General features: G+C 37.9%; 1 protein-coding gene across 2 annotated transcripts in view; it reads left to right on the top strand.

Moving 5' to 3' along the window:
* LOC127624685 (rap guanine nucleotide exchange factor 6-like) overlaps positions 1 to 18,565 on the top strand; it is a 179,233-nt gene that overhangs the window by 68,934 nt on the left and 91,734 nt on the right. For both annotated transcript variants that reach the window (XM_052099517.1, XM_052099518.1), the window contains exons 6-7: positions 14,878 to 15,015; positions 15,749 to 15,766. In XM_052099517.1, coding sequence (XP_051955477.1) covers positions 14,878 to 15,015; positions 15,749 to 15,766 — 156 coding nt within the window. The remainder of the gene's footprint in view (positions 1 to 14,877; positions 15,016 to 15,748; positions 15,767 to 18,565) is intronic.

Below are 18,565 nucleotides of genomic sequence, written 5' to 3'. Positions count from 1 at the left end.
TGTTTCATTTAAAGCATTCAGCTTATTCAGACTAAGGGTGTGTTCACACTTGGCAGGTTTGGTTTGATTAAAACAAACTCTGGTGTGATTGCTCTGTTAGTGCAGTTCATTTGAACAAGTGTGAACTCTGCCATCCGAACCTTGGTGCGCACCAAAGAATGTCTCTGTATGTCTCGGTCTGCTTCCAGACGAACTCTGGTGTGGTTCGACTGATATATGAATGCAGCATGGACAAAAGACGTCTAAACGGACCAATAACAGGAAGTAATTTGCCTTTACTGAACTCAAGCATACCTGGTTCTTCTCATCGTAGGAGCTATGTTGCCCATTACAGTTCAGTACAGGCGTCGGAACCGCCGTCAGCTGTTCTTGCAGCATATTTTCGTTTGTGTGTACAACAGAGGAATTCCTGGTGCTGTTTTGACTCCTTTACACATTTTTTAGCTCTTTGTTTTCAGCTGGTAATAATAACACCATATACACACTATATGGACAAAAGTATTGGGCCACTCCTCTTAATCATTGAATTCAGGTGTTTCATTCAGTCCTATTTAGAGGTGCACCGATTAATCGGCCGATTTTTTTTGCATTTTTTACATAATCGGCATCGGCCAATATCCAAGTATATCAAGCTGATTATTAGGCAGGCACATCTGTGGGCAGCCTAGTGTTGTTGTGGAACACGTGTTCGACGCACGCTGCCCCTAGAGTCACTGCCAGAGTGAGCAGACCTCATCCAGTGCCTAAGGAAGGAGCTAAGTTCCTTGGAGAAAACAGCAAGGATTAAATTTGTATAACTTCTTTATATTTAATTAAAAACTTTTGATATGTTACTGCCAACTTCAAGAAAAAACACGACAAACGCGATAGGCGACATGACGTTCGGCTACTTTGGATATTGATAGTGTAGTTGAAGTTGCATTATCACAGCAGAAGGGTTGCTATCATGTCACAATAAGTAAGCAAGAAATTTTGCAATTACAGACAGTGAATCTGAGACTTTTATTTGTTCTGTTTGTGTGTCTTATATTTGAGAGGGTTGTCACTCAATGCACAGGAATAAGTAATAAAAAGATACCAACGCACTATAGGCTAGTGAAGGACTCGCTTTGGTAAGCTTGGACGTTATCGGTTCTGCTCTCGGTACTGGAGAAATTAAGAAAATACATTCTTTATTGCTATAAAGAGAAAGTTATTTTATCTCGCCAGCCATTTCTATTTATAATAATATGAAACCATTTGTCTGTGATGCAATTTAGCTATTCAGCAGTCAGAGAGAGTGAGATCTCCCTCACGCGGTGCACGTAGCGAGCACAACTCGAGAATATTTATACATAAGCAGCATTCTGTCTAGCACAACTTCCTTCAATTCACAGCAGTGCACTGACATTTCTCCCTTAAACTCAAACTTAACGTCAGAATTAGCACAATCGGTGATTGTTGTAAAATGCAGTCTTGCTACTGTTGCTAAATTGCGGGACGCGTTTAATAATAAAAAGAGGGCAAGAGACACCGTTCCCAAGGCGGCACGCTCCGAAACACACCGCAAAGAGACAAGCAAAGTATAGGCTACTTTGGGTTTCATGTGCGCGTCTAAACGGTCAAATATACACAAAAATATGTCAAAACGACTGGCTTGGAGATTCACTTAAACACAGTTTATGTCTTAAATGGACGTAGTTATGGAAATAGTTGGGAGAAAATATGGTGCATCAGGAGCCTATTAGATCTGAACTCGGTCTTAAAGGGGAAGCAGTCTCATGAAAATGTTGACGATTGAGCCATTACTGCGAATCAAACAACAAAAGGCAAAGAGAAAATCACTTACAGCTCTTGAATGAATAACTTCTGCATTAATAAGCATTAATCTATCTATGATAAACTATGCAGTGTTATTTTACAATTGATTACTTTATTAGATTTCTTTTTAGACCACACCTGAACAGTAATGTTAGTAGACCTTCCTGAAATTAAATCACTGTGCCTATATAGCGTTATATCTTTGTGTAATATATATATATATATATATATATATATATATATATATATATATATATATATATATAACAAAAAGAACCGCTAAGCATACCGTTAAAGTACCGGATCGATAAGCAGTATCGGTAAGAGTAGTAATACCATTAAAACCTTAACGATACCCATCCCTAGTTATGCCTGTGCTTCTCTTGGATGTTCTGAATATTGGATTACGTGTCTGGATTGCCCCTTAATTAAAGCTGCATTTGGATCTCAACCTTCGGTGTCTCGGAGCAGTTCAGTAACACCTGCTTTGTTTATTTAATATATTTGTTATACATTATTTATACAATATGTTTTTACACTATACATTTTTAATTTAAGTGTACAAGTGCAGATTGGTCAAGTGTTCAATAAATGTATTTGTTGAGAAATTTTGTCTATCTTAAGTAATTATTTGTGTTACATTTTATCTTTCAAATAAAAGGTTCAAATAAGAGGTTAAAAACAAGCACATATTGGCCAAATATCGGCCATTGGCCGACCCGGATTTCAAAAGATCGGCATCGGCCTGAAAAAAACAATATCGGTCGACCTCTAGTCCTATTGCCACAGGTGTATAAACTCAAGCACTTAGCCATGAAGTCTGCCTTTACAAACATTTGTGAAAGAATGGGTCATTCTAAAGAGCTCACTGAATTTGAGTGTGATACTTTAATAGGATTCCACTATTGCAACAAGTCAGTTCCTGACATTTCTTCCCTTCTAGATATTCCACAATCAACTGTAAGTGGTATTATTGAAAAGTGGAAGCGTTTATGAACCACAGCAACTCAGCCACAAAGTGGTTCAAAGCAGTCCACTTACAATTACAGAGCGTGGTCGCCGAGTGCTGAGGCGCATAGTGCGTAAAAGTCGCCAATGCTCTGCTGACTCAATAACTGCAGAGTTCCAAACCTCCTCTGGCATTAACATCAGCACAAAAACTGTGTGCCGGGAGCCTCATGGCATGGGTTTCCATGGTTGAGCATCTGTATGCAAGCCTTATATCACCTAGCACAATGCCAAGCGTCGGATGTAGTGGTGTAAAGCATGCCGTCACTGGACTCTGGAGCAGTGGAAACGTGTTCTGGGGAGTGACGAATCATGCTTCCCTATCTGGCAGTCTGATGGATGAGTCTGGGTTTGTCGAATGCCAGGACAACGTTTCCTGCCTGACTGTATTGTGCCAACTGTAAAGTTTGGTGGAGGAGGCATAATGCGATGGGGTTATTTTTCTGAGGTTGGCCTAGGCCCCCTTAGTTCCACTGAAGGGAAATGTTAATGCCTCAGCTTACCAAGACATTTTGGAAAATTCTATGCTTCCAACTTAATGGAAACCGTTTGGGGCAGGCCCTTTTCTGTTCCAGAATGACTCGGCCCCAGTGCACAAAGCAAGGTCCATAAAGGTATGGTTGGATGAGTTTCGTGTGGAAGAACTTGACTGGCCCGCACAGAGCCCTGACCTCAACCTTATCGAACACCTTTGGGATGAACTAGAATGGAGATTGCGAGCCAGGCCCTCTTGTCCAACATCAGTGTCTGACCACACAAATGCTCTTCTTGAAGAATGGGCAAACATTCCAACAGACACTCCAAAATCTTGCCTTCCCAGAACAGTGAAAGCTGTTATAGCTGCAAAGGCAATGCATATGGATTTAGAATGGGATGTCATAAAAGCTCCTGTAAGTGTAATGTGTAGGTGTCCCAATACTTTTGTCCATATAGTGTATATACATGAATCCAACAAGTGCATTTAGCCCAGCAGCTAGCATTGTTTTGGATGTTCGGCAAGTTCCGTCACAAAATATATGCCATAAAATCTGTCCAATCAGGTTGTGACCTTATACTGATGCCTTTTGTTTTGTATCTTTAGGTTCGGTGTTAAAAATGCCAGTGTGAATGCTAAGCGAACCAGGACTAAATGTATAGTTTTTTAATTTTTGGTTTGGACCAAGAGAACCGAACTACAAGTGTTAACACACCCTAAGATTGCAGAATTTCATGGTTTAATAATAACACTAGGACATATCAGGATTTTAATTTGATTAGTTAAATTAAAGGTTAAAAGGAATAACAGAGCACATGCTCAAATAAGTGTGTGAGCATTTGATAGCTGTCGTGTGTCTGTCATAATGCGTGCTGGTACAGGATGGAGTCAGTGCTCGGTACTACCGGTACTGCAGAATCACTGGTATCATTACATCTTATTTATTTTAGTACTGACTTGGTACCCAAGTACTGGTACTTTTGACAACACTACCCCTGGACTATAGGATAAACCTGCTAGATTATCAAATCCAATATCACTTCAAACTCTATATAATGCGCAGCAGCAAATGAGCAGTGCAGAATTAAGGCCATTTCACATGAGACTGGTTTGCTGCTTTCTCTCGTACTGGAAGCGTTTTTTATGCAGTAAAGGTGGTGTTCGTGTCTCGGTTTTAGGGGCGACCGTTGCCGTAGTTACAATTAGGGTTGTGCAGAATACTTCAATAAAGTATTCTAGGCTGAATACTAAATACACTTTCTTAAATATATTCAGTATTGTATTCTGAATCAGTACATTGCATAAAAAGTAACGTATTCAGAATACTTTTAGAATACATATCTATAAAGGCAAGGTACATTTCCAAGAATGATGTGTGATGTGTCATTATTATCTACTGAACTGTTACATCTCCACTATTAACATCTAAAAGAGTTTGAACAGCTAAATGTCCTGTATGACCCAAATGCCACTAGCTGTGTGTAGATACTTTTATTTTTTATTTTAATTGTCAATTTCAATAAAATCTGTATGTTACAGACTGCATTGACAAAGCATTGTTTTCTGCATTATATGTTCTGAAAAAAAAGTTTTCATATCTGCACATATCAGAAACATATACGCCGATACGAAATATCTGTGAAAGGCTAATATTGGCCGATAATTTTGGCAATACACAGCAATTACAATCAAGGAAAACAATGTATCATGTGCTCAAATGTAACATTTGTGTAAAAATGTGGCTGTATTAATTGTGGTAGGCAGCTGATATTGCACTGATTAAGACAACAAGATTCTGATACAGTTGCCAGATATTCAATTCCAGGATCATTATACATGAATAAGATGTTGTATTTTCATTATCTAGTGTCTTCCGTCAAACCTTTTGGTGACAGCGGCCCATTTTTAAGTATCCTAAACACCACAACCTGTGATTAACCTGTGAAATTAAGAATGGGAACAGTAGCAGCAGACTCACACTGTCTGTGAGAGAAAAATGTTGCACCTATTTTACATAAAATCATGGAGAAGTGCCCTGGCAATAGGGGTGTAACGGGTCAAATTTCTCACGGTTCGGTTTGTATCATGGTTTTAGGGTCACGGTTTTGGTATGGTTTGGGATATGCTTTGTTCAGAAACAAAATATTACCGCCAAATCCAAAGAATATACTATTTGGTAAACACTTCAACAGGTTTGCCCTCACTAAAAATAATTGTTTTACAAAAGTAACCATAGTTTAACTATGGTATTTCTAGTAAAATCATGGTTAATTTTTGTCAGGGTCCTTAACTGAAATGTTTTATCTTACTAAATCAACATTTTAACTTGATACCTGCATTACATGCATCAACAAAGTGCATTTCAAACTCATCTCAACATATATTCAGTATTAGGAAGCTGTACATAACTATAAAAGGAATAACCTTGCTATTAAAATGCATACGAGAAGTGATGTTGTGATAATGCTGCTTGAGTATTTTAATCATATGTGGAAATCCCACATGAACACATCCTTAAGTTTTTGTTTCATGTCTGTTTGAATTAGCACTGAGTGCCTGCTTAAAAATGGAAGGGAGTGTGTGCAGTTTCATCTCATCTGTGGCTCTTTTCCTAGGTGATGTCAGCCTAAATGATTAATAATTTATTAATGTATTATGGGGCTGAAACGATTAGTCAACATTATCGACAACGTCGACAATAAAAAATTGTTGACAAAAATGTTAATTTTCGTAAAAGATGTAAAGATGATGCTCGAGAGCAGCACTGCAGCTCATGCCTGACTGAGGAGAAGAATTACACAGATCACAGTCCAGATGCACTCTAAACTTTCCAAACAGCTTCAGGTGATGTAGATCACAAAGTATGAGGGAATTATACAAAAATACCAAAAAAGAGTCGGAGCTCTTTAAAGGAAACACCCCGATGTTACATCTTAAATGCAGTTTTAATGCGTTATAGCTTTATTAAAGTTCAAATAATACAGATGCAGATCATGTAAATAACTACAAACTCCGAAACTGGCATTGCTCTGTATGGTCAGCGCCTCCTCTATGAGTTGCGCTAATGTCCAGATCTAAGAGGGTGAGATTGAAACTGTACCGGGCTGATGCACACTCTGTCGCGGGACGCTCGTCACTCGAGCCCGCACTTACTAAAGCTAGACGCGATGGCTTGTGACTTATTGAGTCATAATATATATCACTGTGTATTTCTTTTAGTGAAGAAAATTGGCAATATGCAGCTTTATTAATAAGAGAGAGTTTTCTTTGTATGAGTGAAAGATGGATTGAAGTGAACAAAGGTGAGAGAGGGTTTGTTTTCCAATATAAATATCTAAAACTCTTTTAAAACAATGTACATTTACTATAACTATACTGCAGAAGAAATTATAACAAGTGAAAAAAATACACTTGTATAAAAAATACACTTATATTTAAGAAACATTCTCTTAAAGCAAGTCTAAATATCTTATTTGTTGCTGCTCAATTAAATGTATCTTGTTTTAAGGATTTTTAGACAATTTTAAATGGAAAACAAGACAAAAACACTGTTTTTTTTTTATACAGTGAATTTCTTTACTGAATTAAACTTAATAAAACATATTTGTTCTCCCTTTAATTCAGTGATTGTCATTTAGAGGTATTTTTAAAAGATGATTTTGTCCTCTTTATTGCTAGTAAGCACAACCATTTAAACCGGGGCACAAGCTGAATAATCGTTAAGAGCTAATGGTTAATCGTAGCAATAATCGCAGAATAGTTGAATAATCGTTCTAATAATCGTTAGATTATTCGATTATTAAAATAATTGTTAGTTGCAGCCCTAATGTATTACTATAACTGCATTTAATGGCTTTAATCAAAACGCATTATTGACGCTCGCGATAGATTACAGCTGCGTGAGGAAACAGGAAGAACTTGCGTGCGTGCTTTAAAACCCTCACACGCATTATTAACATACAGTAGATTACCAGTATACGGCTCTCGCGCTGAGCGATGTCTGCAAACAGTGCCCATTTTGTAAATGTTTTTTGACCATAGCTGTTGTAATTGACTGCAAAAAGAAAATGTTCCCAGACTGGAGACCTGAATAACGCAGGGAGCTTTTCTATCAGTGGCTCGATTTCTTCACTTGCCATTTTCAACTACACACAATGCGTGCAGAACTGTGAGGTCATCAAGTCGACCCACTTGAAACACAGGCAGATCATATCCATCTACAGATCCATTCAGGTGCATTAGCGGAGTTTGTAACTGTGCATGAATATTTGACACTTTGTTTTCTTCACAAAATCTTGTGCTCCAGATGCGTCAATAAACTTGAGGTGAACCGTCGTGCCAGTACTTATGACCCGTGTGCGGCGAACCGTTACACCCCTACACTCAAAAAAATATTTTAGCCTATTTTTAAGATGTATCCATTTCAATTGAATAACACATTTCCATCTAATTCAATTGCCTAATCTTTAACAAAATAAAATGTACAAATCTACAAAATGCAAGTTTTATTTTAATTACATTTTCTTCAAGACTGGCAACACACTATTGTATAATTAAGATGCAGTTGGACCAAACAGATTTAAAAATGGTCTTGCTTTGTTTATTCAAATGTTTATATAGTTAATAGAGTAATTAAATCAGTATCAACAGATCACAGCCTTTACATTGCAAGATGTAGCGTCCCAGATGCAGCAGTGTGTGTGTGTGTGTGTGTGTGTGTGTGTGTGTGTATATATATATATACACACACACACACACACAACAGTTAGTTCCTCTCCTAGAAGCTGATTGGATGAGAGACGTTCCATGATTAATGATGGTCTCACATCATCAGCACTCCGACACATCACTGTGTGTATCACTCGCTTGTGTTCGTACCATTCTAAACTAGTGTAAGAGCAGAACAGATGTGTTAAGAGCTATTATCTCTTTACATTTAATATTGTGACATTGCATATTTTAGTATTATATAATTTTTGTGTGTAATATGAACCAGTTGGTGACGTGAAGCGAGTCAGCATCACTCAGTATTAATATTCAACAGCACTCCTTGATCGCTCGTTTTACTACTACACTATTAAGCTAGGAAATAGCTTTAAACGGCTTTAAACTAACAACTTCAGCATTAAGGCTCATCACAGCTAAGAGACACAACAGACTGATTAATTACACAAACTCAAGGCGCTTGCCTCTTACCGGAGTTTCCACAGTGGAGAGGACATACTGTTTAAAATGGCGGAGGAGATTAATTTCTATAGTGAAAGACCCTTGCGCACCAGCTACCACGAAAAAGGCTATTTTTTCTACTGGGAATTTCACAAAGATTACATTATCTTCAGAAAGCTGACTAACATCTACAGCATCATCAACAGGTGATTGCACGTGCTCCATGTCTCTTTCTCTCTCTCTCTCCCTCCCTCCCTCCCTCCCTCTCTCTCACACACACACACACACACACACACACACACACACACACATATATATACATCCTTTTTTCTCTAATAACATGTTAGTAATAGCCCAAGCCATGATACTAGTAGTTCTAAAGTGATGTTTTTGAGAGGCTTGGATGCATAATTTAGTTTAAATCAGCAACGGCAGATTCTGATCTGTCGCATAAGAAAATAGTTCCATGCACAAATGCATTTTTTGTGACCGTACTCAGTTTATCCAAAAACAATTATTATTTACTTGTTGATTAAACTGTTGTTGTGACAAGAAGGAGCCCAATCGGGCTATTCAGCTGAGGAGAGATAGAGCCAAGCTGGATACGGAAGGTCGGGATAGAGAAAGCCATACAGTATGTTTGTGTTTTGTGTCATTTTGATGCTTTGTCCAGTTCCCGTTTCCTCCTTGCCCATTTTAAACCTTGTTACAGTTGTATATAAGCAATATCACACGTGCAAGGGTTCAGTATGTCCCTAAATCAGCACTGCTATGATGCGACTCTTGCTCATGTGATATTGCTTAATATATATATATATATATATATATATATATTTTTATAATTACAGTGAATTGTTGGATTTTTTTAGGGAGCGAAAGTTTCAGCGGACTGGAATGATTTTGCGAATGGCCAGCTCCTTGATCAGTGCCCTGACAACTTAACTAGGTAGCTGATTGAGATGCATCCAATATGTCATACCCACATTGACATGCTAAATCTTTCAGAGAGTTGTCATAACCAAACTAGCTTTGTTCCAAATCATAGGCGAAAATTGTCATTTTGACCAATCTTTAAAATACTAGTTGTTGGATGACTATTAACTAGTCAACCATTGTTATGCATCCCTAATTGATGTATACCATCATCAACCAAAATCATGTTATATTTATGCTTATATAGCCCACCCCTGGTTTTACTCTCTCTCTTTTACACACACACACACACACACACACACACACACACACACACACACACACACACACACACACACACACACACACACACACACACACACACACTTGCTCAGAGGCAAACATTTAGCTGCAACTCTTCTTTGTCATCTGTCTCCTGGTTGGTCAAAGCTGTGTGTCACATTACTGTGTTGATGGATGACTGCTCCACTCTGACATGGCAGCTCTTCAAAAGATTTTGCTCTCTTCACTCCATCTCACAAATTTAATATGTCTCCACTACAGAACTCTTTCCCAGCACCACATGTGGCATATTCTGGGGCCTGAAAACCTGTCCAATAAATCAGTTTTTAGTAGCACTAGTGTTTTCCCTGCATGTGCTGTGGTTCAGTTGTGATTCCTTAAATAAATTAAGTTGATTTGAGTTGGAACTAATGTCACATCAGTGCCATCAATGGTTTCTGACATTAATATTTGCTGAAACAGAATTTTAGTTTATATCTGTGCATGTATAACAATGTTAATTATGGAGGCACGGGGTGTCAAGGGATTGATAAATGTCAAGCAAGCACTCAATTTGCAACAAATATTAAATACAATTAAAAACATAGAAATAAATGAAAATAAACCAATGTAGCCTAAATATAGGTGAAAGTATAGTAAGTCGATAGATGTCAGGAATTTTGTGTTTGCACATTTTTCAACATATTGTTATTTTGTTCATTTACATGTGCAGAATTAGCAAAATGCTGTAGAATAAATGGCAAGAGTGAACCTCTCCAGTTTTTCCAGAATAAAATTGCAGGAAAAGAGTAATAATAATAATGAGAATGTTACATTTATAGTGCCAGGCTCTTTCTTTACAAGACTTTGTAAATGAGAAGTTGTTAATAAACTCATTGACCGGTTTCCCTGTTCTCTACATTTGGGTCCCTTTGTCTCCCCTCTCCCTCTGACAGAAAAGGACTTGAAAAGGGTATTAAAACATATTAAATTGGTGATACCTGCAGATAACCTGCTCAGCACAATTCTAAAGCCTAAGAAATGTGACAAATGTGGGAAAACAACCATGAGACATGCAATATGCATTTTTACTGCTTATTGGTCCACACACAGAACATAATAACATTTGACATATTCAATATGCAAACAGTTGATTTAGATTGAAAACTTGCTTACTAAAATAAAAAAGTGCAAAGACATATTTTAGAAGTAGTACATCATTTTTATTTGCATATCTTTCACAAAGCCAGTGCATACTGAGGTGTCCAGTTCCTTCCGTTAGATCTTACATAGTCTTATTCATATAAAGTCATCATTAGATCATATTTGGCCTCATATATGTCTTATGTCTAATAAATAAAAAGTTTTGTGCGATTCCTTTGTGAAAAGTTTAAATCTAACATCAGCAACTGCTGGGACATTGGATTTTATTGGACCAGGTGTGATGATAATGACGTTGATCCATGAAATATCATAATTTATGTCAGATCCTGAGTTGGTCCTGATCCATTGATACTGATGTAAGTTTGACTCTCTGGGGTCTGAGGGTGTTTTGGGCCCTGGAGAAGTTTTGAAATGCCTTGACATTTGTGCTTTTTTCAGTTGCTTAAAAACTAACATTTTAAATCATTAAAATAAGGCCATATAACACATGCTAAACATTTATCCTCAAGCCTACAGTTTTTGCTACAAAATGATGTGAAAACCATCCTGATCACTCATTCATACTAAACAATATAGTCATTTAACATTTGCAAGACACTCTTAGTGTTAGAAAGGTCATATGCGAGGAGGCGTAAATGATCATGAATATTTATGTGATTCACACCTGAGGAGACAAAGACCCTCCCTGGGCCTATCAATGAGGAATATGACAGAAAGAGAATGAATGTGAGGAGACTTAATGATCAAAATCAAGTTTTAAGTTAAAAGAAGTAATCTGACTATACATTTTCTTTACATAATGACTTTACTTAACAATTTTAGACCTACTCTACCGTTTAAAAGTTTTAGAAGAAGTCGCTTCTGCTCACCAAGGCTGCATTTATTTGATCCAAAATACAGTAAAAATATTGATATTTTGAACTCTTTTTACAATTTAAAAGAACAGTTTTCTATTTGAATATATTGTAAAATGCAATTTGTTATCAAATTTGATCATTACGGCAGTCTTCATTGTCACATGATCCTTCCGAAATCATTATAATATGCTGATTTTCTAATATGGGCATATTTAAAGTGCATTTTACTCATTTACACCTGAACACATATTTGCAAGCACAAGCTTTGTTGATGATAATGAGGCAGCATAAACACTAGATAAAATATAATCTAAACATTCATATAATTTTATATCATATTTCATATCATATTTATATCATACAGCATACAATTTAAATGCCTGCTTTAGACTAAACAACATTTAAATGTAAATAAAACTTGCTTATTAGGAGTCATATTTCAAATGTCAATACTCTGAATCCTGGCTGGCAAGTCTGGAAACAGTCCAACTAGTAACATATGTACATGATATAAAATATCATGTCACAGGGCTCTACAGTGCGAGTATTTCACTCGCATTTGCCCCTAAAAATAGACATGTGCGAACTGGAAAAATTATTTACGAGCACAGTGTGCGAATAAAGATTACAAACGTAACCCCCTCCCCCTTTTTTAAGATAATTAAAAAAAATGACAAGACCCACATTCCACAAGCGGTTGTGCCAACCACAGTAGAGTTTTCTGTGATGACGTGGTCCAGTCAGAGAGAGAAAGGTGAACAATGGAAGGGCATCAATTCCCTAGGGGCGCACCATCTTACCCTAGGATGGCACCAGAAAGTCCACCGGCTGCCCTTACTCGCTCGCTATACGTTTATTCAAGGACCCGAAAGCAGTTGCGGAACACTGACGATCGCTTCACGCTCATATCACGTGTAGGGCATCGATTTGGCCAGCGGTGGCCCTGTCTATTATGCTGTTCAGATTGTATTCGTTTTGATTGGTTAGATTTAAATGCACTTTGTTTGTATACAATAAGTTATACTTTAAATGCAAATGTTTAATAGTATTGTTTTTCTTAACAATCAATGCATTTTTAAAACATTGTGGTTAAGTTAGAGTGTAATTACATTTAATAATTTAATTAGAATTGGTTTAATACCAATTATGAAAAGAGCCGGAATGCCCATCGCTAATCTGAAAAGAGATAGTGTAGCGAATCATAACATCTCATGGCGTCATATCCAGTGCTCTGGATGAGACAGGATAAACCATCAGGCTCGGTGTCAGCAGCCTTGTAGGAGGCAAGTGCTGCAGTCTGAGGAGGAGAAGTGGAAGCAGCTGAAAATAAAGATAAACATAACATACTTCATTGTGAAAGAAGAAGAACCTTTCGTCAAATTTGGGCCGCTTATCAGACTCCACCACAAAAACTGAGTTTACATGAATCCCACATACGACAATGTGCGGAGATGATCGGTCAAATTGTTGACATAATGAGAGATCGCTGGCTGACCTCTAAGTATGCCAGACAGTCAACATACAAAAGCAGCTGGACAACTGATATCCTTTTGATTTTAGTAGGCATGGGTCAATGTGTGATTTGGGTGGTATGTGCTGTTCCACAGATGTGTGTCCCTTAGTACACGCACACACAATCATACATGCAGTATAAATATGTATGTAATAAATTGTTTGTTAATTAACTCTGTATTACATTTTCACTGTGCTCCTAAATTTTTTTGTGTGCTCCTAAATTTATTCATTTAGGAGCGCATGTACTCCTTGAGAAAAAAGTTAGCGTAGAGCCCTGAGTCAACTAATTTAAGTAAAACTAAATGACTTACTCGTCCGAAATTGTATCCTCGGCTGGATCAAGTCTCTCTTCAAAATTCAAACATTCATCAGAGTCTCGCTCTTCTTCTGAGGAAAATGTTAACTCTTTGTCACTATCCAGGAGTTTTCTCACCTGTGTATCGTACCATCTTCCAAACATGCAGAAAAGTGAATGAACTTTGTTTTTAAGGCACAGTCGGGGGCATTTACCATTTGCATTGATCGTCTCAGCACATTAGCGTTTGAATAGCACTCTGCCCGTGGGTGTGATCACATTAGAGATAATTAGCTGAGCCAGGTGAAACTGTACATCGCTTGGTTTCATACAGATTAAGTTGCAGGAGAATATTTGTTTTAAATTTGAACTATTTTAATTAGAAGTAGACATTTTAAGCTTTCTTTAGACATATGTTTCATGTTTGTGTGATAAGTATTCGCAGCGTTTCAGTTCATTTTTGTGATCACAGATCACAGAGACTGCTGAAAGCTCACCCTTTTTATTTTCTTTATTTTACAAAATCACAAGATGTTGTTGTAATTGTGAGTGTACACAAATAAAAGTACACACTTTATAGTCTCTAATGATGTCTCACACTTATCTGTATGCCCAGAGTATTTACAGTTGTTTCCGCTGTAATGACGGAAAAAATCCAGCAGGACTCGCCGGTGCAACCGTCGACCCCAGAGGGTTAGAGATTAAAGAAATCATAATAATAAAAATTCTTACTTATCTGAAAACATATTCATCCCAATTTAGCAGCAGTATTTGAAGTAACAGTAATAGTTCACCCCAAATGAAAACTCAGTCTTTTTTTTACTCACACTCATGTTGTTCCAACTTGACTTTTCTTCATTTTTTAACTCGAAAAATCTTTGTCTGTTCCCAATACAAAGCTATTGTGTAGCTTTAGAATACACAAGTCATATGGACCACTTTCATACTCTTAATTTGGAACTTAAAATCCCCAGTCCTATTTGCCAGGATATTCCTGAAACTTTCGTCTTTTGTGCTCCATGGAAGAAAACAAAATTCAGAACAGGTTTAAAATGACATGAGGGTAAATGACAGCAAACATATCAGTCACAATATGCTGCACAGAGGGGCCACTTTAGTGCTAATCTTAAAGCCGGAATCTTCCTTTCGTTCTCTCTGCTCTGAGAGGATATTTGTGTGTGTATGGCTTCCTACAGGAAACAGTGGCCTGACTGCAGCTCTGCTACGTTACACTCGCTGGAGAGCAACTCTTTCTCATAGCGACTTTGCTAGCCACATTCAGTTTCTGTCGTCCTTTAAATGTGTTCCACATGAGTCTCCTACGCCTCCATAGGCTCTCTGTGATTTGGAAGAACTGGATGTTCAACCAGGATGTTGAGAATTCTGACGCTGGCTTTTTACAGGTGGAGAATGCCAGCGATAGCGAAGACACAGCTCTACAGAGAGATGGATCTCAGCAACAGTCACGGCGGCGCTTTCATAAGGTCAACCCTCGAGGAGAGCGGCAACTCATTACAGACAATCCGGAGCCCTCACCGACGGTAAGACCCAACTTTCACTTTCCTCAGACCGATTACGTCCATTCACACCCTAATAAACACTACAGTTTAAATTCAGATCACTGTTTAATCAAACGTCAAAAGCCTTGTTCAATGACCATGACACATTTAGCTGCAGGCAAACAGGTTAAACAACGTTTTAGTTTTTGGAGGAAGCCACAGAAATCCAGTGATTGCCATTTTAAATATTAACATTTTTAACACCACACATCTTTCAAAAGCCCAACTTCAATAATATAAAGTGCTCTCAGATACTGTATGACTTGTCATTTTTGGTTCGTGGTAAATAAACTTTGGTTTCTTTTCTTTGCTGGTTGTACAGTACATTAAACAAGCAAACATAGATTAATTTAGTAAACGTAGTTTAGTGTGAGTTCTTGTCATCAGGCTTTCCCAGTTGACTCACTTTCCCCCCGCCTGAGTGGGGACGTCCACATGCTGATAGCATCCATCTTGACTTTCAGTTACACTTCTTAGTAATCTCATAAACACATGCCTCAGTACTGGAACAAAATGTTTTATTAACTGTTATCTATTTGCAGAAGTTTGTTAGGAGAGACATTATTATAGAGCCACTGTCAATGAAATGTACAGTATTTTTATACAATAAATGATTCAAATTATTGTAGACCATGTAAACTTATAAATCGTTGTATTGAATGACTCTTTCCGTTCTCTTTTTTCTCTCCATGGGTGTGTGGTGCTTGTCCTGTAGGATTATGCAGATGAGCAGGTAAGTGGAAATGAATGCAAAGTCTTTAATTATTCATTGCGGATGTGGATAGTGTTATTATCATATAGCAACAATATCATATGTTAGTGCACATAAATCCAGGGTACCGTTTAATGGACGTCCAACGCCACAGAGTTTAACCTGTTGATACGCAATTTCTCCGCACGCAGTAGTGACGTCACTCTAAGGGTTCAGCATTGATATCCGATCTCTGTTTCACGATAGCAATGCTCCAGAAACAGCAATTTAGTTATTTGTGCAGGAGTACAAATGAAAACATGCAATATCAAAAAGGGACTTCATACCTTTGTTATGAAAACACGATCGCCAGATGAATCCAGTTCGCCACACATTGGTCAATTGTCCATGGCAAGTGTTCATTGTGAAACATCCAATAGCACTTTTTGTCCATATAAGTGATACATCTGAGAAATATTGATATATTCTCCATTGTTTATATCTTGCCTTAAAGAATTACTCTTCGTCATCGTTCTTCAACAAACTGTGCAATCTGAGCAGCATTCATGTTGTAAAACTATATTTTAGAATTTTGTAAACAAAATGAACATGTCTCCAAAGTCCATCCATCCATCCATCGTCAACCGCTTATCCTGTGTACAGGGTCGCGGGGGGCTGGAGCCTATCCCAGCTAACATTGGGCGAAAGGCGGGGGACACCCTGGACAGGTCGCCAGTCCATCGCAGGGCCACACATATGTCTCCAAAGTCTATTTTTAAAAATGCGGCATAGTTTTATTCATAATAGCCAAGCAGTGCAGTCAGATTTTGTGTCGTCTTGAGAGGAGCCTTAATTTTACTCTGTACGGTTCCAGCGTTTTTACCGAGAGAAAAAAGCTTGCTGGAACCTCATTTTTTGTTAAATCATCTTCAAATTTGAAACATAACTTCTTTAAACTTGTGGCTTTTTCTGGTTTGTCTTGGTACTTTTATTATTGTTTTTTTTATTTATTGTTTTTTTAAACATGTTCAGCACAAAATATTTCCATTACTATAAACTTCAGCTTCTCTAACTGTAAAAAATAACAATATATATTAATTCTGAAACTTGGGAAATAAAGCCCAAAGTGTCTTCTTTCAAATGACACTACAACTGTGTTCATGCTCCAAAGGGTACAGTAAATACAACCATTTAAGTTCAGGTATGTCATTTTCATGGTTTGTGCTCAAAAAGTTAGTGCATATCAACAGGTTAAAGACATTTAAATATAAAGACATTAAATAAAAAATGTCTCAATGTTGTGTTGTTTGCACTGCCTGTGCAAATTGAAATACAGTGTAGGACATTTAATGAACAAATTACTCTTAATATGAGTTGATTCTTTATTGATTGGGTAAAAAAAAAAAATAGTCTTCAATTTGAATCATTTAAACAAATTACAGAATCTATTAGAGCGGTTCGAGATTCGAAACCTTTTTTTTTAGAGCATATCCTCTGGTGCATTGGTTTGGGTCTCTGGCACTGGCTGAGGGTTCAGCTGCCAGAGTTTTTCTTCTTGACTGTTAAAATGATGCAGTTCTTCTGTAGGTACAGCTGCTTGTGTGTGATGGATGGGTTTACCTGTCCAGCTGAAGGGTAACAGGTAAACCCATCTGGGTAGCTCAGTGGTAAAGATGCTGGCTACCACCCCTGGAGTTCACGAGTTCGAATCCCAGGTGTTGAGTTACTCCAACTGGTCTCCTAAGCAACCAAATTGGCCCGGTTGCTAGGGAGAGTAGAGTCACCTCCTTGTGATCGCTATAATGTGGTTCGCTCTCGGTGGGTCACGTGACGAGATGTGCGTAGCTGCCGCCGTGGATGGCATGGGCCTCCACATGCGCTATGCCTCCGTGGTAACACGCTCAACGAGCCACATGATAAGATTCACGGGTTGACAGTCTAGACGCGGATGCAGATGAGATTCATCCTCCGCCACATGGATTGAGGATTTAGAGCAAATTGTGAATTGGACATTCCAAATTGGGAGAAAAATGGGTAAAAAATGAAAACCAAAAAGTACGACTTTTATTGTAGAATGTAATAGAAAAGAGAACAAAATCCCTTGCAATTGTCTCAGAGTGAAATATTTGTTACAGGGTATTTGTAAATGCTTAGGACAGTTGAGATTATTAAATAACCGTCTGATCACGGTTATTTGATTTTATGGGTATTGTGGCATCTAATGGGCATTATTTGATTATTGGGCATTCTAATTCCAGTCATAGGCGCCTGCAGGATTTAATCTGATGGTACGCACAGAAATCTGCCATAGAGGTCTGTACGGGCCTTCAAATGAAACCTGACCCTTACCCGAGACAGTGTGGGACCCTACCCCAGCCGAACTATAGGCTACCATCAGATTTTAAGCCCAACCCAAACCCAAAATCGCTTACTATCTAATTTCTTCTCCTAGCAAGTACTGTTCCAATAGGCTGTATTTTATGTAAGCATATAGGCAACATTCTTAACAGTACTGAAACAGTAAACATACACAGTTTTATCAAGGCACAGCAGAACCGTAATACACTAGAGCAGAAGAGGAAAAAAGCATCGACTTGCCATTTATTTAATGAAACTTCATTTGGTGCAGAACAATCTGGAATAAAATGAAACCCTGCACTAGTCTCCTCTTTGTGGCCTTTACTTGTTTAGAATGTTGAATCATTGTGACAACTACACAAAAAATAATCTAGACGCAGCGCAAAGAATGAAACAGAGTGCAGGTGTCTTTTTAACTTGACATGGTGTTTAAACAGTGCCGGTCCTGCTTGAGACGCTGAAGAAGCGAGATGTGGTGCAAAT

This window comes from Xyrauchen texanus, chromosome 31 (genome assembly GCF_025860055.1).
Source record: "Xyrauchen texanus isolate HMW12.3.18 chromosome 31, RBS_HiC_50CHRs, whole genome shotgun sequence".
Classification (NCBI taxonomy): domain Eukaryota; kingdom Metazoa; phylum Chordata; class Actinopteri; order Cypriniformes; family Catostomidae; genus Xyrauchen; species Xyrauchen texanus.
Note: the sequence above shows the minus strand (reverse complement) of the source record. Positions and strands in the feature narration are given on the sequence as shown.